Source organism: Ornithorhynchus anatinus, chromosome 2, assembly GCF_004115215.2.
Source record: "Ornithorhynchus anatinus isolate Pmale09 chromosome 2, mOrnAna1.pri.v4, whole genome shotgun sequence".
NCBI classification, from domain to species: domain Eukaryota; kingdom Metazoa; phylum Chordata; class Mammalia; order Monotremata; family Ornithorhynchidae; genus Ornithorhynchus; species Ornithorhynchus anatinus.
This window is the reverse complement of record NC_041729.1, coordinates 139,164,605-139,187,910: the sequence shown is the minus strand read 5'-3', so window position 1 is coordinate 139,187,910 and position 23,306 is coordinate 139,164,605. Positions and strand designations below refer to the sequence as shown.

Genomic DNA, 23,306 nt, shown 5'->3' with positions numbered 1-23,306 from the left:
TATAGCCTTTATGTGCATATTTTTGGTGTCAATTTCTTCCTCCTATTTGTCATTCATTTCAGCGTCTGTCTCTCCCACTAGATTGAAGGCTCCTTGAGGGAAGGAATCAAGTCTATAAACTCTCCAAAAGTTTATAGTACTGGACTCTGAATACAGTAAGTGCTCAATAAATATCATTTTTTGTCTGGTGGAGAAGGGACCGATCCATCTACACTCACTCCCTTGGAGAACTCATTCGCTCACATGGCTTCAACTACTATCTCTATGTGGATGCTACCCAAATTTACATCTTCAGCCCTGATTTCTCTCCCTTTCTGCAGAAAGATCATTCTCAGTCTCCTTCGCAGGCTCCTTCTCCTCCTCCCATCCCCTAACTATAGGGGGTCCCTCAAGGTTCAGTTCTTGGTCCCCTTCTATTCTCCATCTACACTCATTCCCTTGAAGAACTCATTCACTCCCACGGCTTCAACTACCATCTCTGTGCAGATGACACCCAAATCTACACCTCCTCCCTGATCTCTCTCCCTCTCTATAGGCTTGCATCTCCTCCTGCCTTCAAGACATCTCTACTTGGATGTTCTCCTGTCACCTCAAATTTAACATGTCCAAACATAGCTCCTTATCTTCCCTCCCAAACCTTGTCCTCTCCCGAACTTTCCTATTACTGTAGGCGGCACAACCTTCCTTCCCGTCTCACAAACCCGTAATCTTGGTATCATCCTTGACTCTGCGCTCTCATTCGACCCACAAATCCAATCCATCACCAAATCCTGTCTGTCTCACCTTCACAACATCGCTAAGATCCACTCTTTCCTCTCCATCCAAATTGCTACCACATTAGTACAATCACTCATCCTATCCCACCCAGATTACTGCATCAGCCTCCTTTCTGACCGCCCAACCTCCTGCCTCTCCGCACTCCATTCCATACTTCACTCCACTACCCGGATTATCTGTCTACGGAAATGTTCAGGGCTCATCACCCCTCTCCTCAAAAATCTCCAGTGGTTGCCTATCCACCTCTGTATCAAACAAGAACTCCTCACTATTGGCTTTAAAGCTCTCCATCACCTTGCCACTTCCTACCTCACCTCCCTTCTCTCCTTCTACAACCCCGCCTGGACACTTTGCTCCCTTGGTGCTAACCTTCTCACAGTGCCTTGTTCTCACCTGTCTGGCAGCCTATCCCTGGCCCATGTCCTACTTCTAGCCTGGAATGCCCTCCTTCCTCAAACCTGCCAGACAATTACTCTCCCTGCCTTCAAGGCCTGAAGGCACATCTCCTCCAAAAGACCTTCCCAGATTAAGCCCCACTTTTCCTCATCTCCCACTCTCTTCTGTGTCACCCTGCCTTGCTCCCTTTGCTCTCCCCTCCTTTCCCCATCCCACAACACATATGTATATACCTGTAATTTCATTTATTTACATTGATGCCTGTTTACTTTTATTGATGTCTGTCTCTCCTGCCCTAGACTGTGAGTTTGCTGTGGGCAGGGATTTTCTCCCTTTATTGCTGTATTGTACTTTCCAAGCACTTAGTACAGTGCTCTGCACTCAGTAAGCGCTCAATAAATACGATTGAATGAATGAATGTCCTCCACCCGACTTTCCCATCACTGTAGGCAGCACCACCAACCTTCCTGTTTCACAAACCCTTAACCTTGGCATTAACCCTGACTCCTCTCTCTCATTTAACCCACATATTCTATCCATCACTAAATCCTGTAGGTTTGACCTTCACAGAATCAATGAAATCTGCTCTTTCATCTCCATCCAAATTGTATTCACATTATAATAATAATAATAATGTTGGCATTTGTTAAGCGCTTGGAGAAGCAGCGTGGCTCAGTGGAAAGAGCATGGGCTTTGGAGTCAGGGCTCATGAGTTCGAATCCCAGCTCTGCCACTTGTTGGCTGTGTGACTGTGGGCAAGTCACTTAACTTCTCTGTGCCTCAGTTCCCTCATCTGTAAAATGGGGATTAAGACTGTGAGCCCCACGTGGGACAACCTGATTCCCCTATGTCTACCCCAGCGCTTAGAACAGTGCTCGGCACATAGTAAGCGCTTAACAAATACCAACATTATTATTATTATTATGTGCAGAGCACTGTTCTAAGCGCTGGGGTAGACACAGGGGAATCAGGTTGTCCCACATAGGGCTCACAGTCTTAATCCCCATTTTACAGATGAGGTAACTGAGGCACAAATAAGTTAAGTGACTTGCCCACAGTCACACAGCTGATAAGTGGCAGAGCTGGGATTCAAACTCATGACCTCTGACTCCAAAGCCCGTGCTCTTCCCACTGAGCCAAGATTATTCCAGTCACTTAGCCTATCCTACCTTATTTACTGTATCAGCCTACTTTCTGATCTCCGTGCCTCCTGTCTCTCCCTACTCCAGTCCATACTTCACTCTGTTGCCCAGATCATTTTTCTACAAAAATGTTCAGCCATGCTTCCTTACTCCTCAAGAACCCCCAGTGGTTGCCTATCCACTTCCACCTCAAACAAAAACTTCTCACAATTAGCTTTAAAGCACTCAATCACCTTGGCCTCTCCTACTTCACATAGCTGCTCTGCTACTACAGCCCAGCCTGCAATGAACCTTGCCTATCTCACTGCCAACCTCTCACCCACCTGTCTCTGGCTTGGAATACCCTCCTTCCTCATATCTGACAAAAATTACTCTCCTCATCTTCAAAGCCTTATTGAACTCACATCTCCTCCAAGAAAACTTCCCTGACTAAGCTCTCTTTTCCTTATCTTCAGCTCCCTTCTCCCTTTAATCACTCCCCCTTGCAGCCCCACCACACATATACATATCTGTAATGTCTTTATTTGTATTATGTCAGTCTCCCTCTCTAGACTGTAAACTTATTGTCAGAAGGGAATGTGTATGTTATATTGTTATGTTACACTCTACCAAGGGCTTAGTACAGGGCTCCGCACACGGTAACCTCTCAATAAATACAATTGACTGGCTGACTAGGAGCATTACTCTTTATTGAGCTCTCAAGGGGTGCACTGAGCTGTATTAACATTGTACTGTAAAACACAAAGAAGTGATATATAACCTACCCACAACGAACTTAAAATTGCATGGCAGAGGCAGACACATTATTTACTTATATTTCTCTATTTGACAGTAAAAAAAAATCATTAAATGTACTCTACTGCACTCTAATTATTAAGTGTTCCCCTATCCCCTATTCTTAATCTATTTTAATGTTTGTCTCCCCCTGGAAATTGGAAGCTCCTTATGGAAAGAGATCATGCCTTCCAACTCTACTGTATTATACTTTCACAAGTGCTGTGTACAGTACTCTATACATAGTAAGTGCTCAATAAATACCATAAAAATGTATAAATGAATAGACATATATTCATAAGTTCTGAGGATGAATATAAAATATATACGTGTGAAAAATGGCTTCTTAGCTTTTACAATGTAAAGATTTGGTAATATTTAAGGGACAGCTTGTTGAAGGAAATGGGCTTTTAAAATAAGATAATTTTGTAGAAAAATGATTCAGGAGCAGAGTGAAGTGTGGACTGAAGTGGGATGAAAAAGCAACCTGGCTTAGTGGAAAGAGCACGGGCTTGGGAGTCAGAAGATAGGGGTTCTACTCCCCACTCCACCACTTGTCTGTTGTGTAACCTTGGGCAAGTCACCCAAGTTTACCTCATCTGTAAAATGGGGATAAAAAGTGTGAGCCCCATGTGGAACAACCTGATTACCCTGTATCTACCCCAGCGTTTATAACAGTGCTTGGCACATAGTAAGTGCTTGACAAATACTATTAATATTACTATTATTATTATGAGATGAGGCAGGGAGATCAGCAAGTAGGATGATGCACTAATCAAGACAGGGTGGGATAAGTGCTTGGATTAATGTGATAGCAGTTCAGATGGAGAGGAAAGGGAAGATTCTAGAGATCTTGCCAAGTTGAACTGATAAGATTTTGTGACTGATTGAATATGTGGTTTGAATGAGAGCGGTAAGTCAAAGATGATGCCAAAGTTAGTTGTTTATGAGATAGGGACGATCGCCATGCTGTCTACAATAATGGGAAAGTCATGGGAAAGGCAGGGTTTGGGTGGGAAGATGAGGAGTTGTGTTTTAACATATTAATTTTAAGGTGGCCGTGAGAAATACAGATAGAGATGTTCTGAAGGTAGAAAGAAAAGTGAGACTTCAGAGGACAAAAATCAGGAGTTGGAGATATAGCTTTGGGAGACTCCCTCCTAAAGGTGGTAAATTGAAACCACTGAAGCAAATGAGTTCTCCAAGGGAGTAGGTGTAGATGGAGAATTGAAGGAGACCCAAAATTAGCCCTGAGGGATTCCCACAGTTAGGAGGTGTGAAGCTGAGGAGGAGCGCATGAAAGAGACTGAGAATGAATAGACAAGTCATGTCACTTCTCTATTTCTGTTACCTCATCTTTAAAATGGGAATTAAGCCTGTGAGCCCCATGTGGGACATGGACTGTATCCAACCTGATTACTTTGTACCTACTCCAGTGCTTAGAACAATGCTTGTGTGTGCACAGAGTAATTGTTAAACAAATATCATTTTAAAAAAATGAACCGCAAGAGAGATAGGAGAACCAGGAAAGGACAGTGTCAGTGAAGCCAAGGTAAGATAATGTTTTCATGAGAAGGGAGTGATCTACAGTGTTGAAGACAGCTGAGAGATTGAGGAGGATTATGATGGAGTAGAAGCCATAAGATTTGAAAAGAATATAATTGGCTACCTTTGAGAGGGCAGTTTTGAAGAAGTGAAAAGGGAATTTGAGGAGAGGAAGTGGAAGCAGCAGGTGTAGGTAACTCACTCGAGGAGTTTGAAGAAGAATGGTTAGGAGGGAGATAAATCGGTAACTGGAGGCAGTTGTGGGATCAAGGGAGGGTTTTTATTAAGGGAGGTGAGACAATAATGTGCTTTACGCACAGAAAGTGCTCAATGAATATCGTTGAATTAGCGAATATAGAGCATATTTTACTTTAATCTTTTCCACAAAATGTTTCTTCGTATACTTTTTTGCATATTGTCCAGCTGAATTTCGGAGGAAATTTATATATAGTTTAAAGTTTTCTCTAAACTCAGGAATCATTTCTGAAAACAGAACAAGTATGATGTTACTGATAGAGAATGCTGATTCCCAGCATTTAAGCGTGAATTTCTCCACTGCCTCTGACAGAGGTGCAATTTTTGCATGTCAGTCCTGATGTTGGTTTCAGAGAATGTCTGGGTGTCCTGTCAATTCTATTTACCTCGAGGCAAAGGGGCTGAATTACTCTTCCATATGGCACTGCCTCCCTCTGTTCCCCCCACCTCCATTCCCAATCATATGGCACAATCTCTAATGCCCACCCTTTTGCTTGCTCCTGCCCCCTGGAGAATGTACAGCCTCTCTGACTCCAGTTTGCCAGATGAGTCAAGTCAAATAGTCAAATAGTTTGTGTCCCAATTTCCAAGTATTTGGGAGTGCTGCATCATCCCCTTTCTCAGAAAATTTGGCAACTTCATGGCATAGTGGATAGAGCACGGGCCTGGGAGTCAGAAGGTAATGGGTTCTAATTCCAACTCTTTCACTTGTCTACTGTGTGACCTTTAGCAAGTCACTTCACTTCTCTGGGCCTTAGTTCCCTCATCTGTAAAATGGGGATTAAGACTGTGAGCCCTATATGGGACAACCTGACTACCTTGTATTTACCCCAGCTTTAAGAACAGTGCTTGGCGCAGAGTAAGGGCTTAACAAATACCATAATTGTTATTATTATTATTGTTATTGTGAAGTTTGCAGAGATCCTATCAGTTAAGTCTATAAAGCACTTCTTAATGGGATCTTCTTGAAGAATTACGTTTCATTAACTTTTCATAGAGCAAAATATGCCAAACCATCATGGAACCAATTTCTCCCTTTCCTTTTCCCCTCCTTTTCCATGCTGGCTTGAGCTCCTCTCCATGTATAAATCCTGCAGCACTACGATTACCTGCCTCTATTGTATTTGGGTGAATAAGGCTCCTACTTTCCCCATGGCAATCCCAGTTTGGGGGGATTCTCCCAAGTTTCTGGAAATCAGATCAAAGCACCCCAAAAGTCAGATAATATATAAGCCTGCTCAGCTGCTCTGAATCCAGGCCAGAATACCCAGAGGGAGAACCCTTCTACAGTCTCTCTTCCACCCCTGGGGGAGTTATGCCACCTGGTGAGAAAGGATAATGAAGCTAGAACATCAGACCTCAGGGAAGCAGCATGGCCTCGGGAAAAGAGCACAGACTTGGGTGCCTAGAGGACCTGGATTCTAATATCAGCTCTGTCAATGGCTAGCTGTGTGACCTTGGGCAAGTCAGTTAACTTCAATGTGCCTCAGTTTCCTCAACTGTAAAATAGGGAGTCAATACCTGTTCTCTCTCCCACTAAAGACTGTGAACTAGCGTAAGAGACAGCGACTATGTCTGACCTAATTGACATGTACCTACCACAGAGCTTAAAACAGTGTTTGATACATAGTAAGCACTTAGCATAAACCAATGAACATCAAAAACAACGTAGCTAGGATAATATCATGTTTACATGATGAATCTATGAACTGAATAAATTTGTCCAAGGTCAGACCTGGGTATCCTAGTCCAGCAAGAAAGCCCAGTTGGAATCATCCCAATGATGTCACCTTTGGGAATGACTCACCCTGAAGTGCCCCTCGCTGGCTGCGAGGGATTTGGAGCCCTGGATTTGGCAGCAGGTGGCAGGACACACATGACTTCAGAGTCTTCAGAATATCTGGGAACCTGGAATTCATCTGAATTTTCTGTTGGAAGGAGGTAATGCCAAAGCAGAAAACACATCAATACGAACATTCATCCAGTGAAAACAGTGTAAGTTCCTTGTTAGCAAGCAATATGTCCCTTTGTTATTCTGTACTTCCCAAGCATTTAGTACAGTGCGCTACATCAAGTGGGCACTAAATAAATTCAAATCCAGCTATTCCTACTACTATTACTATTATGTCTGTTACTCATACTAATGGTAATATTAATGATGATCATGGAATTTGTTAAGTACTTTCTATGTGCCAGAAACTGTTCTAAGCACTGGGATACATACAAGGTAATGAGTTTGGACACAGTCCCTGTCCCACATGGGGTTCACCTGCTCAATCCCCATTTTACAGATGAGGTAACTGAGGCACAGAGAAGGCAAGTGACTTGCCCAAGGTCACACAGCAGACCAGTGGCAGAGCTGGGAATAGAACCCATGATCTCTGACTCCCAAGCCCGTGCTCTTGCCACTAGGCCATGCTACTAAGATTGCAGTGGACAGGGAATGGTGTCTACCACTCTGTTTTATTGTACTCCAAATGCTCAGTGCAGTGCTCTGCACACAGTAAGTGCTGAATAAATATGATTGATTTATTGATTGATTTGATTGACTGGCATTCTGGTTCATGCTGTTCCAACTTTCCTTGGTCCATTTTCTGCCTACTTCACTAGTTCATCCAGCAAAGAGTGGGCTGGGAAAGGCAGAGTTGTACTATGATCAAGTCACCTTTTGCCAGTATCTCTAGTGCCAGATTTGGTGAGACAAGAAGTTGAAACTCCTCACTCAGTAGGTGTGGGAATGTCAGAATGCTGCAGCAGGTTTTCAGGGCCCAGTCAAACCCAGTCCTTCCCTCTTGGATATCGAGCTTACCTGTAGTAATGAACGAGTAAGGAAAAGGACATGTTCCCACCAGAAGACCTGGTCGTGAGAGGATTTAGGCACCAGTGTCTGGGTAGAGATGAGCCACGAACTATAAGAAAAAGTGTGTGTGTGGAAAAAAGTGTTTCTTCTAATTGATGAGTTTATGTTTGACAACTGTGGGTAATAGAAATAATGTGTGAATCTCATAGAATCCCACATGTTGTCGTTTTGTCGGAAAGCAAGGACTCTCCTCAGATCTCTCCTTTTGCCCTCTTATTGGTCTTGCTGTTACTCAGCCAAATGGAAGAGTAAGCCAAAGAAAAAGGAGGAAATGGAGAGAACCCTATATTCTGGTGTTATTCTACTACTAATTACACCACTTTTGAAGGGATTGATGGTGATATTGATCACCACATATGTGATAACATTTTTCCCTCTTGTTTGAAGATTGTGTTGTATAGTTGTTGAGTTTACCAGTGTAGCAAAGTTCCTATCGAAAGGAATGAGGGTGATATTGGTCATCACTCACATGTGATATGATTTATATAGTTGCTTGGTTATTGTCTTGCAGGTTTGGAACAATCCCTATTGAAGAGATTGATGGGTGGTATTGATCACCACTCATTGGAGAAGCAGCATGGCTCAGTGGAAAGAGCCTGGGCTTCGGAGTCAGAGGTCATGAGTTCGACTCCTGGCTCTGCCACTTGTCATCTGTGTGACTGTGGGCAAGTCACTTAACTTCTCTGTGCCTCAGTTCCCTCATCTGTAAAATGGGGATTAAAAGTGTGTGAGCCCCACGTGGGACAACCTGATTACCCTGTATCTCCCCCAGCGCTTAGAACAGTGCTTGGCACCTAGTAAGCACTTAACAAATACCAACATTATTATATGTGTATCTAAATGATGATAATGGTGTTTGTTAAGCGCTTACTATGTGCAAAGCACTGTTCTAAGCACTGGGGGGGATGCAAGGTTATCAGGTTGTCCGACATGGGGCTCACAGTCTTAATTCCCATTTTACAGATGAGGTAACTGAGGCACAGAGAAGTTAAGTGACTTGTCCAGTGTCACACAGCTGACAAGTGGAGGAGCCAGGATTAGAACCCATGACCTCTGACTCCAAAGCCCGTGCTCTTTCCACTGAGCCACGCTGCTTCTCACTCAGGGATGAGTGTAAATGAATGAATGTTGTTCATCCAGTACTTTGCACACAGTAAGTGCTCAATAAATATGACTGAATGAATGAATGAATGTTGTTGATCGACGGGATCAGGGAGTGGGAATGTGGTGAGCCCACTCCTTTAATAGTGACTGTGATCTTGTGAACAACAATAAGAAAGAGACTCGTGAAATTACTGATGGGCTCTACTTGAGATAACTGTTTGTTGGTCTGTGGTGGCCGGTATGGAGGGAGGTGTGGCTTTCTCTTCCTGGTCTACCCAGTAACAGGCCTGGACCAATCAATGACTGCCATGCAGGGCCACGGCTGCAACGCCTAAGACAGATAAAAGGCGGTCATGATGAATCTTGAGAAGGCACGCTGAAGCACACAGAGGTAGGTACCTGGAGCAGAGGAGAAACAGGAGGGAGAAGCACACGGAGATAAGCAAGGAGAGGAGCAATGCTGATGCCGAAGCAGGAGAGCAGTACATGAAAGCAGCATCGGGCAGAAGCACTTGGAATCAGAAAGAAGAAGCCTCAGCAGAATGGGCTCCTGGCCCAGCTGACCGGTATTGGACCCTTGGTGGAGTGAGTGTGTGTGTATATGTCACTCCCTTGCACACTGGTAAAACTAAATAAAAAACTCCACAGAAACCTTGGTGGTCAGTGGTGTGGTTTGACTGTGCTACGTATCACTTTATTGCCATTGTTCTTGTCTGTCTGTCTCCCCCGATTAGACTGTAAGCCCGTCATAGGGCAGGGACTGTCTCTATCTGTTGCCGACTTGTTCATTCCAAGTGCTTAGTACAGTGGTCTGCACATAGTAAGCACTCAATAAATACTATTGACTGAATGAATGAATCACTGAGGCTTCCCTGGTCCAGGAAAGTCCTGGTTGGTATGAACGGGGGTCCCGCAACAATCGACACTTGAGGTACAGAGAAGTTAAGTGATTTGCCCAAGGTCACATAGCAGGCAACTGGCAGATCTGGGTTTAGAACCCAGGTTCTCCTACTCCCAGGCCCTTGCTCTTTCTACAGGGTCACACTGCTCCTCTATGTCATTTAGTTGAGGGAATGCAGTTATGGCATTTTGCAAAGACTCCTATATCCGCAAGGCCCTGTGCTGAAGTTCTTTGAACCTCTGCATTAATATTGCTAGACTGTAAGCTTACTTTGGGCAGGGAACATGTCTACTGACTCTGTTATATTGTACTCTCGCAAGCACTTAGTACAGTGCTCTGCACACAGTAAGTACTCAATAAGTTGGTTGGTTTGACTGATTGATCTGGCCCAGGGTGAACATTCATTCATTCAATCATATTTATTGAGTGCTTACTGTGTGCAGAGCACTGTACTAAAAGCTTGGGCAGTACAATTCAGCAACAGAGACAATCCCTGCCCACAACCGGCTCACAGCCTAGAAGGTGGGAGACTGACATCAAAACAAGTAAACAGGCATTAGCAGCATTATTATGAATAGAAAGAATTATAGAGCTATATACACATCATTAATAAAAATAGAATTAGAACTATAAATACGTACATATATGCGCAAGTGCTGTGGGGCGAGGATGGGGGTAGAGCAAAGGGAGCGAGTCGGGATGATGAGGAAGGGAGGGGGAGCAGAGGGAAAAGGGGCTTAATCTGGGAAGGCCTCCTGGAGGAGGTGAGCCTTCAGTAGTACTTTGAAGGTAATAATTTGGTGGATTTGAGGAGGGAGGGCATTCCAGGCCAGAGGAAGGATGTGGGTGAGGGGTCAATGGCGGGACAGGTGAAAACGAGACACAGTGAGAAGGTAAGTACCAGAGGAGCAGAGTGTGTGAGCTGGGCTGTAGAAGGAGAGAAGGGAGGTGAGGTTTCATTCATTCATTCATTCATTCATTCATTCATTCATTCATTCATTCATTCATTCATTCATTCGTATTTATTAGGAACAAGGTGATGGAGAGCTTTAAAGCAAGTAATGAGGAGTTTATGCTTGACTGAGATGGGGAAAACATGGCTGGTGAACTAGCCCAGGCCCATTGAGTGATGTAATCCAGCCCATGGGTCAGATGCAACCTGGCTCTGAACTGACTACGTGACTCCTGCCTGAGTCCAAGTCAGATGCTGATAAAATGAATAACCTCTCAGGAAATGGCGAGCCCAAGACCAGTGGTGTGTGAGGTTACTGACAGGATCCGGAGCTGTCTCGGAATCCTATGTGGGATAGGGACTGTGTTCAACCCAATTAGCTTGTATCCACCCCTGCTATTAGTACAGTGCCTGCCACATAGTAAGCACTTAACAAATAGGAGAAGTAGCACAGCTTAATGGAAAGAGCATGGGTTTGGGAGTCAGAGAATGTGGGTTCTAATGCCAGCTCCGCAACTTACCACTTAACTTCTCTGTGCCTCAGTTACCTCATCTGTAAAATGGGGATTAAGACTGTGAGCCTAACGTGGGACAACCTGATTACCATGTATGTACCTCAGTGCTTAGAACAGTGCTTGGCATATAGTAAGCACTTAACAAATACCACAATTATTATTATTATTTTCAGGTTGGATTCAGAGCTGGAGGGAACTGCTGTCCTTCCACAATTTAACCCCAGTATTACTGGCCAGCAAACAGCCAAACCCTGATACACAGGATTTGATGAAGATGAACAACTGGTATGTACTGGGCTCAGGGCTTACCTCGATGATCCTCTCCAGATACTTTTCCCCATCAGCAGTCGAGCACTGGGAAGCATCATACCAGTCCCTCACCAAAATGTCCAAATGCTGAAACAGAAAGACACAGATAGCACCTGGCATGGGATTTGGGATCCCCTGAAGACAAGAGGACTCAACCAGCTAATAATAATGACTAAGTATAGTATTTGTTAAGCATTTACTATGTGCCAGGCACTGTACTAAGCGCTGGAGTGGCAGCATGGCTCAGTGGAAAGAGCCCGGGCTTGGGAGTCAGACGTCATGGGTTCAAATCCTGGTTCTGCCACTGGTGACTGTGGGCAAGTCACTTCACTTCTCGGGGCCTCAGTTCCCTCATCTGTAAAATGGGGATGGAGACCGTGACCCTCATGTGGGACAACCTGTTTACCCTGTATCTACCCCAGCACTTAAAACAGTGCTCTGCACATAGTAAGCGCTTAACAAATATCAACATTATTATTATTATTATACTACAAGCAAATCAGGTTGGACACAGTTCCTATTCTTGGGGTTCACAGCCTCAATCTCCATTTATAGATGACCCAGCCCTCTCCTTCCAACTGCTCATTTTGACCTCCTGATCTTTAAATATGACTATTCATTCATTCATTCAATAGTATTTATTGAGCGCTTACTATGTGCAGAGCACTGTACTAAGCGCTTGGGATGAACAAGTCGGCAACAGATAGAGATAGTCCCTGCCGTTTGACGGGCTTACAGTCTAATCAGGGGAGACAGACAGACAAGAACAATGGCAATAAATAGAGTCAAGGGGAAGAACATCTCGTAAAAACAATGGCAACTAAATAGAATCAAGGCAATGTACAATTCATTAACAAAGTAAATAGTCTTGATTTGGTCTCTAGACACCCAAGTTCTCTGACCAACCAGGTACAAAGTGGTCTGAGTCCAACCCCGGAGCAATCACATAGAACCCAATCCAGAGACTAGCAAAACTCATGCTTAGAGGCAGACCCACTGAGGTGGTCCAGGGTATGGGGAGGGTGGTATGTGTTTCTGGCAGGAGATTAGGAAGAGGTCACTACGTAGAGCCTCAGTAGTGTTTGACCAGTCTCTGAGAGGCAGGAGGGCTAGTAAAGAGAACCAACTATTGCCATCTGGGTTCAACCCTTAGTAAATTCCAAGAGTGCATGCTAGGAGAGCAAGGAGTGAGAAGCAGCATGGCATAGTGAATAGAGTATGGGTCTGGGAGTCAGAAGGGCCTGGCTCTGCCACTTGTCTGCTGTGTGACCTTGGGCAAGTCATTTTTCCCTGCGCCTCAGTTACCTCATTTGTAAAATGGGGTTTGAGACTGTGAGCCCCGCATAGGACAGAAACTGTCCAACCCCATTTATTTGTATCCACTCCAGTGCTCAGTACAGTGTCCGACACATAGTAAGTGCTTAACAAACACAATTATAATTATGACATTTTACCTGCACTGGCTGCCACTCCAAACTTTTACTCAGCTCCTTGGCCAGGTCCAGAAACATCTACAGGGGAGAAAGAGAATCATCACATCTAGTCAAAAGCTGAAAACACACCTAGAACCTCCCACACTCATCAACTCACCCTTTTCTCATCTTCTGCATTCAGTCAGTGTCTATGTCCATCTGATTCTTACTCCATTATATTCCATTGATCCATCCCTTCCTCCTGTTCAAGTTCTATCCACTTCCTAGCGGACTTCTGAAAAGAGCTTTTGATTGGATTCTGTGCACATCTCCCCAGTCCTCAAAAACTTCCAATGCTACTCCATCCCTAAATGTATCAAGCAGAATTCCCTTACCATCGGCTTTAAAGCATTCAATCTCTCCCTGCTACTTCTCTTTGTTCATCTCCCACTACAACCCAGCCTGCATACTTTGCTCCTCTACAACCAACTAGCTCTCTGTACATCTATCTCATCAATCTCCCCACCGATCCCTTGCCCATGTCCTCCCTTAGGTCTGGAATTCTCTCCCTCCTTTATATTTGACAATCCATCATTCTCTCCACCTTCAAATCCCTTCCTAAATCACATCTCCTTCAAGAGGCCTTACCTGACTAAGCCTTCATTTCCCCTACCCACCTTCCCTTCCGTATACACTTGGCTGTGTCCAATTTAAAGCACTCTGATATTCAATGCAGCCTCTCAGCACTTACCTCTGTATCCCTATATTCTACCCTTTCCACCTAAAATTTATTGTAATGTCTGTCTCTCACTGTAGACTGTAGGCTCTGTATGGGCAGGGATTCTACCTACCTACTTTGTTAATAATAATATTAATAATAATAGTATTTAAGTGTTCAGGAATTATGTCTACCTATTTTGTTGATAATAGTAATAATAATCATTATGGTATTTGCTAAGTGCTTACTATGTGCAAAGCACTGTTGTAAGCACTGGGATAAATACAAGGTAATCAGGTTGGACACAGTCCCTGTGCCACTTGGGCCTCACAGTATTACTCCCCATTTTGCAGATGAGGTAACTGAGGCACAAAAAAGTTAAGTGATTTGAGCCAGGTCAAACAGCAGAGAAGTGGCAGAGATGAGAGTAGAACCCATGACCTTCTAACTCCCAGGCCTGTGCTCTATCCATTACCCCATGCTTTATTATAATAATAGTCTTTGTTAAGTGCTTATTAAGTGCCAAGTACTATACTAAGCACAGGGCATATTGCATTTTCCCAAGCACCCAGTATAGTTCTCTACACACAGTAAGCACTAAAAAAATAGCATTTTTATGATTTGTTGATTAACGCTAGCCTACACACTGTGCTTCACTCTTATCTCTATCTTTCCTCATCCCTCCTCCTTCACATTCAGTTCAGTAGTATTTATTAAGCACTTACTATGTGCAGAGCACTGTACTAAGCACTTGGAATGTACAATTCGGCAACAGATAGCGACAATCCCTGCCCAATGACGGGCTCACAGTCTAATCAGGGGAGACAAACGGACAAAAACAAGACAACATAATCATGATAAATAGAATCAAGGGGATGTACACCTCATTAACAAAATAAATAGGGTAATAAAAATATATACAAATAAGTACAGTGCTGAGGGGAGGGGAAGGGAGAGGGGGAGAAGCAGAGGGAAAGGAGGCTTAGGTGAGGGGAGATGAAGTGGAGGGGAGGGAGGAGAGGGCAGAGGGGGAGCAGAGGGAAAAGGGGTAGCTCAGTCTGGGAAGGCCTCTGGGAGGAGTTGAGCTCTCAGTAGGGCTTTGAAGAGGGGAAGAGAGTTCTTTGGCGGAGGTGAAGAGGGAGGGCATTCCAGGACAGTGGTAGGACGTGGGCCAGAGGTCGATGGCGGGATAGGTGTGAATGGGGGACGGTGAGGAGGTGAACAGCAGAGGAGCGGAGCGTGCGGGGTGGGCAGTAGAAAAAGAGAAAGGAGGTGAGGTAGGAGGAGGCAGGGGGATGGAGAGCCTGGAAGCCAAGAGTGAGGAGTTTTTGTTTCATGTGGAGGTTGATAGACAAAGGGAGGTGATGTGTTTACATCTAACCCACCACTACTTTTCCATCTTTAAAGTCCTATTAAAATCACATATGTTCCGTGAGGTGTTCCCTGAATAATCTCTTACCTCCTCACCCTATTTCCCTCTCCACTGGGTTACCTATGGCCTTGAGTCTCACCATCTAAGTACTCAAGTCTTCACCACACCTCTTCCCTGACAGTACTTAGGACAATACCTTTAAACTTGTTTTCCTCTACCTGTAATTTATTTTAGTATCTGTTTCACACTCTAGATTGTAAACTCCTAGAGAACACGGACATGCTGGCCTGGGATAAGTGGAAGTTGTTAAGGAACTGGAGGTCTTTGTGGGGAGAGTTCACAATGCTTTGCACCCAAGAAGTGCTCAGTGCAGAACTCTGCACACAGTAGATGCTCAATAAATACAGCACTTAGAACAGTGCTTGGCACATAGTAAGCGCTTAACAAATACCATCATCATCATAATGACCATTACTAATGATAATGATGACGAAGGGGCAGGTGGAAGTACAGTCCAGAAATTCCGCTTCCTTTAGCCAGGTCCCCAAAAGTCAGAATGCATCAAGCCAATGGGTAGTTTACCAGCCACCCACGAGGGTAGTCTGCAGTTGCCTTGATCCAAAGTCTGAGGGCAGAGGGTGGGTAGAAGACGTTATAGGCACAGGGAAAAGTCAGTTTCCTCACCGCTGACTTCTCACTCACATCCTGCTTCTGGCCTGGAGTGCTCTCCCTCCTCATCTCTGACAGGCAATTATTCTACCCCCCTTCAAAGCCTTATTGAAGGTGCATCTTCTCCAAGAGGCCTTCTCTGACTAAGCTCTCTTTTATTCTTCCACTGACTTCTGCATCTCCCTGACTGGCTCTTTTTATTCACCCCCTCTCCCACCCCGACAACACTTATGTCTTGCCAAGTCATCTCCTGTCAATTCCTCTGTGACCCATAGTGATTCCATGGACCCATGTCTCCCAGAATGCTTTTTCTCCATCTGCAATCAATCATTCTAGTAGTGCACCAAAGAGTTTTCTCGGTAGAAATATGGAAGTGGCTTTCCATTGCCTTCTTCTGTGCAGTAAACTTGAGTCTCCTCCCTCAATTCTCTCGCATGCCTCTGCTGCCCAGCACAGATGAGTTTTGATTTGTAGGAGATTGCCTTCCACTCGCTAGCCTCTGCCCAAGCTAGGAATGGAATTGGTTTGCCTCTGCTTGACTCTCCCTCCCATAGCCGAGACTGGGCAAGTATTGAAAACTCTCCAGGTGCATTTATTTGTTTATTTATTTATTTATTTATTTAAATGTTTGTCTCCCCCTCTAGAGTGAAAGATCATTGTGGGCACAGAATGTGTCTGTTGATACTGTGACATTGTGTTCTCCCAAGTGCCTCGTACAGTGCTCTGCACATAGTAATCGCTCAATAAATATGATTGACTGGAATGGAACATCCCCTGTCTTGAACCTCTCTTTGCTTCTAAGGGCTGACGAGGTCTGATGTCTGCTCACTTTTGGGTGACTCTGGAATGACACTGTTCACTCACCTCCAGGTACTCCATATCGGTCTCGCCCACCAGCTTGTCTGTGTTCAAGATCTGATAGAAAAGGAGAGGAAGGGTCAGTCGAGTGGTTCATCTGGCCCCAACCTCCAAATTACCCTTAAACTCAACAAGATCCTGCCCTACAAGTTGAGAGGCCAATTTGGGGAAGTAGGAAAGTAGCATGGCCTAGTTGAAAGAGAAGTCAGAAGACCTAGGTTCTAATCCCCCTCTGCCACTTGGCTGCTGTATGACCTTGGCTAAGTCACTTAACTTCTCTGTGCCTCAGTTTCCTCACCTGTAAAATGGGGATTAAGACTGTGAGCCCCATGTGATGATAACAATAATAATTATGGTACTTGTTAAGTTCATTCAATAGTATTTATTGAACGCTTACTATGTACAGAGCACTGTACTAAGTGCTTGGAATATACAATTGGGTAACAGAGATAATCCCTGCCCAATGATGGGTTTACAGTCTAATCAAGCACTGTTAAGTGCTTACTATGTGCCAAGCATTGTTTTAAGCACTGGGGTAGATGCAAGTTAATCAGGTTGGACACAGTGTTGGTCCCATATGTCCTACACAGTACATGGACTGTGTCCAATCTTGTCATTTAATATTTGATAATCTTAGTAAGTGCTTAACAAATACCATAAAAAAGTAATTGTGTTAGAATTCTACTACTGACAGTAAGGCCCTTGAAACATAGAAAATTTTTCATCATGTAAAGACATGACCTTGTCCTAATCATTGAGGAAGTCACTGCAGTATTCAGAGTCATTAAAAATGACAAAGCACTTGGACTAGATAGTCTATTCAACTGGACCTACAAGCATGAAGAGACCACATTGTTCAAGCACTGACATGAGTTCTTCCTCATATAGAACACTAAGGAGGTGACACAAGCATGGTTTAATCAGTTAAGCTGGGGTCCAGGGCTGTCATGGTCCCCTCTAAATATTATTATTATTATTGTTGTTATTACTACCACCACAGGGCCAGGCAGGCCAGCAGGAGGCCTGACTCAGTCCAGGCTCAGGTCCAGGCTCTGTAGCTGCTGCACCACCTATCTCTCTACTCTCTCCCATCCAGAACTTTTCCTTCCATTCCTGATAGATTTTCAGGGACATGGAGAGGGGAAGGAGAGTCCAGGGGAATTCCACATTTCTCATCTTCTGTCTTCAGGACATGCAGGCTTCTCTTGTGGGCAGGCAGCAGGGGACAGGCAGGCAGCAGGGGATGGGCAGCCTGCCCTGAGCCAGGGCTGAGCCACTTAAAAAGAATGCTGTCCCTTTTTGAATCATTAATGTTGGCCCCTGCTTCTCTGACCGACTCTGTGACAAACACTGAACTAAGCGCAGGGGTAGATACAAAAAAATTATCAGGTCAGACACAGCCTCTGTCCCACATGGGGCTCACAGTCTTGGTTGGAGAGAGAACACATAATGAGTTCTCATTTTACAGATGAGGTAACTGAATCGTAGAGAAGTGATTTGCCTAGTAGGCAGGTGGAGGAGGTGGGATTAGAACTCAGGTCCTCTGATTTCCAGGCCTGTGCCCTTTCCATTAGGCGCATTGCTTCTAAACTGGGGAAACTAATCAGGGAAACGCTCCTGAAGGAGATGGGATTTCAGAAGGGCTTTGAAGGTGGGTAAAATGATAATCTGCTTGTTAAGAAAGGGGAGAGAGTCTCAGATGGAGCGGAGGGGAGGGGAGGGGCGAGGGGCCCTAGAAATGGTTCTTGACCCCACTTCCCCCTCCAGTTATCGTCCTATCTCCCTACTACCCTTCCTTTCCAAAATCCTAGAACGAGTCGTCTACAATCGATGCCTAGAATTCCTTAACTCCCATTCTCTCCTAGACCCCCTCCAATCTGGCTTCTGTCCCCTCCACTCTACCAAGACTGCTCTCTCTAAGGTCACCCATGACCTCCTTCTTGCCAAATCCAATGGCTCCTACTCCATTCTAATCCTCCTTGACCTCTCTGCTGCCTTTGACACTGTCGACCATCCCCTCCTCCTCCATACCTTATCTCACCTCGGCTTCACGGACTCTGTCCTCTCCTGGTTCTCCTCTTACCTCTCTGGCCGGTCATTCTCGGTCTCCTTCGCTGGAGCCTCCTCCCCCTCCCATCCTTTAACTGTTGGAGTTCCTCAAGGGTCAGTTCTTGGCCCTCTTCTGTTCTCCATTTACACTCACTCCCTCGGTGAACTAATTCGCTCTCACGGCTTTGACTACCATCTCTACGCAGATGACACGCAGATCTACATCTCCGCCCCTGTCCTCTCCCCCTCCCTTCAGGCTCGCATCTCCTCCCGCCTCCGGGACGTCTCCACCTGGATGTCGGCCCGCCACCTAAAACTCAACATGAGCAAGACTGAGCTCCTCATCTTCCCTCCCAAACCCGGTCCTCTCCCAGACTTCTCTATCACCGTGGATGGCACGACCATCCTTCCTGTCTCTCAGGCCCGCGATCTCGGTGTCATCCTTGACTCGTCCCTCTCGTTCACCCCACACATCCTATCCGTTACCAAGACCTGCCGGTTTCACCTCTACAATATCGCCAAGATCCGCCCTTTCCTCTCCACCCAAACGGCTACCTTACTATTACGGGCTCTCGTTATAGCCCGGCTAGACTACTGTGTCAGCCTTCTCTCTGACCTCCCTTCCTCCTCTCTCGCCCCGCTCCGGTCTATTCTTCACTCCGCTGCCCGGCTCATCTTCCTGCAGAAACGATCTGGACATGTCACTCCCCTTCTTAAACAACTCCAGTGGTTGCCTTTCGACCTCCGCTCCAAACAAAAACTCCTCACTCTAGGCTTCAAGGCTCTCCATCACCTTGCCCCTTCCTACCTCTCCTCCCTTCTCTCTTTCTACCGCCCACCCCGCACGCTCCGCTCCTCCGCCGCCCACCTCCTCACTGTCCCTCGGTCTCGCCTATCCCGCCGTCGACCCCTGGGTCACGTCCTCCCGCGGTCCTGGAACGCCCTCCCTCCTCACCTCCGCCAAACTGATTCTCTTTCCCTCTTCAAAACCCTACTTAAAAATCACCTCCTCCAAGAGGCATTCCCAGACTGAGCTCCTCTTCCCCCTCTACTCCCTCTGCCATCCCCCCTTTACCTCTCTGCAGCTAAAGCCTCATTTTCCCCTTTTCCCTCTGCTCCTCCACCTCTCTCTTCCCATCCCCACAGCACTGTACTCGTCCGCTCAACTGTATATATTTTCGTTACCCTATTTATTTTGTTAATGAATTGTACATCGCCTTGATTCTATTTAGTTGCCATTGTTTTTACGAGATGTTCTTCCCCTTGACGCTGTTTATTGCCATTGTTCTTGTCTGTCCGTCTCCCCCGATTAGACTGTAAGCCCGTCAAATGGCAGGGACTGTCTCTATCTGTTGCCGACTTGTTCATCCCAAGCGCTTAGTACAGTGCTCTGCACATAGTAAGCGCTCAATAAATACTATTGAATGAATGAATGAATGAAATGGTTGCTTAAAACTTCAACTCTCTTGACCCGTTATAATCAAGATTAATACCACCTCACTCCATTGAGACTGCAGTAATGACCTCTTAATTGCCAAATCATCTGTCCTGGAGTCAGAGGACATGGATTCTAATCCCGGCTCTGCCACTTGTCTGCTGTGTTACCTTAAGCAAGCCACTTAACTTCTCTGGGCCTCAGTTACCTCATCTGTAAAACGGGGATTAAGACTGTCAGCCCCACCTAGAACAGCATGATTACCATGTATCTACCTCAGTGTTTAGAACAGTGCTTGGCATATAGTAAGCACTTTAGAAATAAAGTAATAATAATATTGGTCTCTTGGCTATCTTTGACCATGTGGTCCACTTCCTTCTTAAAACATGATCTGGTTGGTTTTGCTGAAATGCTACTAACATGGCTTCCTCTTATGTTCCTGACTGATCCTTTTCAGTTCCATTTGCTGGTTCCATTTCTGCCTCTCATAACTCAACTGTAAGTGTCCCACAAGACTCTTTCTGACTCTCCTACTCTTCTTGCTCTGCCTCAACTCCTTTGATTAATCAATCAATGGTATTTATTGAATATTTGCTGAGCACATTATTAAGTGCTTGGAAGAGCACAATATAATAGAGTTAGTAGATACTTTCCTTGATCACAAAGAACTTGCAGTCATGAAAGGGATATAGACATTAATGTAAATAAAGCAATTACAGATATGTATGTAAATGCAGTGGGGCTGATGGTATGTGCCCAAAGCACTTATCTACTCCCCTGCTTTAGCTAACTGCCTCAAGCATATGATTCCAAAATGTATCCCTCTACCCCTGACCTACAATCCTACATCTCACCTTCCCCATAGGGCTTCGCCCCTTTGTATGAATGAGTGCTACCTCAAACTAAACAAGTCTAAAACTGAATTAAACATCTTCCCTCCTAACTTTCCCTTCTCAGTCAATATCATCCTCCCTGTCCCAGATGTCCATATCCTCAACATCATCACTGATTCGTCATTGTCTTTCAGCTCTCCCAGCTTATCCATTGCCAAATCCTGCCAATTATTTCTTCACAACATCTCCCAGATCTGTGTCTTCTTTTTCCAAGATCCAGTTGGCTATTGGCCAGCTGCAGAATAAGGGAAGCAACATGGCCTAGAGGAAAGAGCATGGGCCTGGGAGTCAGAGGACGTGGGTTCTAATTCCAGATCTGCCATTTACTACTGTGTGAGCTTGGGTAAGTCACTTCACTTCTCTGTGCCTCAGTTCCCACATCTGCAAAATGAGGATTCAATACTCGTGTTCCCTCCTACTTAACATGTAAGTCCCAGGTGGGAACTGATTATCTTGTATCTACCCCAGTGCTTAGTATAGTGCTTACTATGTAGTAAGTGCTTAAATTAAACAATTATTATCATAGGTACTATTATTAATGTCATAACAGCAAGAGAGCACACTGGACAATTTGGTCACCTCTGATGGAACTATTCAATATTGGAATCAATCAATCAATCATTGGTATTTATTGAGCACTTACTGTATGCAGAGCACCATATTAAATGTTTGGGAAAGTACAATAGAGTTGATAGACATAATCCCTGCCTACATTGCTGCTCTAGGGGAATAGACACTAGAAGTCTTGCTCTCTTTCATCCACTGGATGTACCACTGTAGTAGACTTTCCAAAACCCCCTTTTCCAGAAGCCACCATTAGGATTTCCTTATCACCTTTCATTGGCTATTGTTTGGGAAGTCCTCAAGCCATGATTTGGGTTCTCCTTTCTTTTAGAAGTTCTCTGTAAGAAAAGAATGACTGTGGCATGGAAGAACATTCCAGAAACTGTCTTACCATGCATACTAGGACCCTTTGTATCATCAGAAAGTGGGGTTTACTCATATCCTCATCAAAAATGAAAAGCCAGCACTCTTTGCATCACCAAAAAGGGTGATTTTCTCCCAAAAGTTCTCACACATCACATTCAAAAGAAAGAGAAATGTTTTCATTATGCAGAGCTTTCTGAAAGAAGGGAACTAAGAGGAGGGGTTTAAGAGGCTTGTAAAGAGGGCTTTTTAGGATAGAAATGGTACAACCTTACTCTGCAATGCTGTACTGCTACTGGACTTTGCCCAGATGTGCACACTGGCATCCGGGGGCAGTGGAACACTTTAATAAAGAGGCTCTACTGTCAAGAAGTGGTGAGGCCTAGTAGACAGAGCACCAGCCTGGGAGACAGAGGGCCTGGGTTCTAATCCAGGTTCTGCCACTTGTCTGCTTTGTTGGCCTTGGGCAAGTCACTTAATTTCCCGTACTTCTGTTATCTCATTTGTGGAAAGGAGATTCAGCAAGTGTTCTTCCTCCTAGTTAGACTGTCAGCCCCATGTAGGGCTGGAATTCTGTCCAATCTGACAATCTTGTATCTAGCCCAGTGCATAGTAATAATAATAATAATGTTGGTATTTGTTAAGCGCTTACTATGTGCAGAGAACTGTTCTAAGTGCTGGGGGAGATACAGGGTCATAAGGTTGTCCCTCGTGAGGCTCACAGTTAATTCTCATTTTACAGATGAGGTAACTGAGGCACAGAGAAGTTAAGTGACTTGCCCACAGTCACACAGCTGACAAGTGGCAGAGTGGGAATTCGAACTCATGACCCCTGACTCCCAAGCCCAGGCTCTTTCCACTAAGCCACCGTACTCCGAAATCGAGGGGCCCCCCAAATCGACAGGTGTACCCCGAAATCGACGGGGACCCCTTTCCATCTCCACGGGAGGGTGGAAACCCGCTCGGGGACGTGCGTACCCCAAAATCGACGGGCCCCCGAAATCGATGGGGGGTACCCCAAAATCGAAGGGGGCCCCCCGAAATCGACGGGGACCCCTTTCCATCTCCGCGGGAGGGTACTGTGCCTGGCACAATATAAACCCTTAACAAGTGCCATTCCAAAAAAAAAATCTTGGTGTACTGTTTCTTCAGTAATTACTAGCAAGTGAGACTGTCTTCCATTCCTTGAGGGTCAGGGACCACTTTCCTCTGCATCTGAACAGTGACAATAATAATGATAATTCTGGTATTTGCTAAGCACTTACCCTGTGCCAGGCACTGAACTAAATGCCAGGGTAGGTACAAGGAAATTGGATTAGACACAGTCTCTGTTTCATGTGGGACTCACAGTCTCAATACCCATTTTACAGATGAGATAACTGAGGCACAGAGAGGTGAAGTGATTTACCCAAGGTGTCACAGAGGACAAGTAACAGAGTCACA

At 45.1% G+C, this 23,306-nt stretch overlaps 1 protein-coding gene across 7 annotated transcripts in view; it reads right to left on the bottom strand.

Annotated features, from left to right (window-relative positions):
* The window catches only part of LOC103169427 (RING finger protein 112-like), a 45,829-nt gene that overhangs the window by 8,456 nt on the left and 14,067 nt on the right, over positions 1–23,306 (bottom strand). For 5 of the 7 annotated variants that reach the window (XR_003757013.1, XR_005659791.1, XR_005659790.1 and 2 more), the window contains 4 exons: positions 16,566–16,616; positions 12,985–13,041; positions 11,531–11,617; positions 6,697–6,817 (listed from right to left, as the gene is read on the bottom strand). Coding sequence is in view for 4 of the 7 variants with exons in the window: in XM_029058679.1 (XP_028914512.1) it covers positions 6,697–6,817; positions 11,531–11,617; positions 12,985–13,041; positions 16,566–16,616 (316 nt within the window). In the remaining 3 variants the exon portion in view is untranslated. Of the gene's footprint in view, positions 1–6,696; positions 6,818–8,873; positions 9,185–11,227; positions 11,260–11,530; positions 11,618–12,984; positions 13,042–16,565; positions 16,617–23,306 lie in introns of those variants that run through there. The other 2 variants (XM_029058683.1, XM_029058681.1) reach the window with 2 other exon arrangements.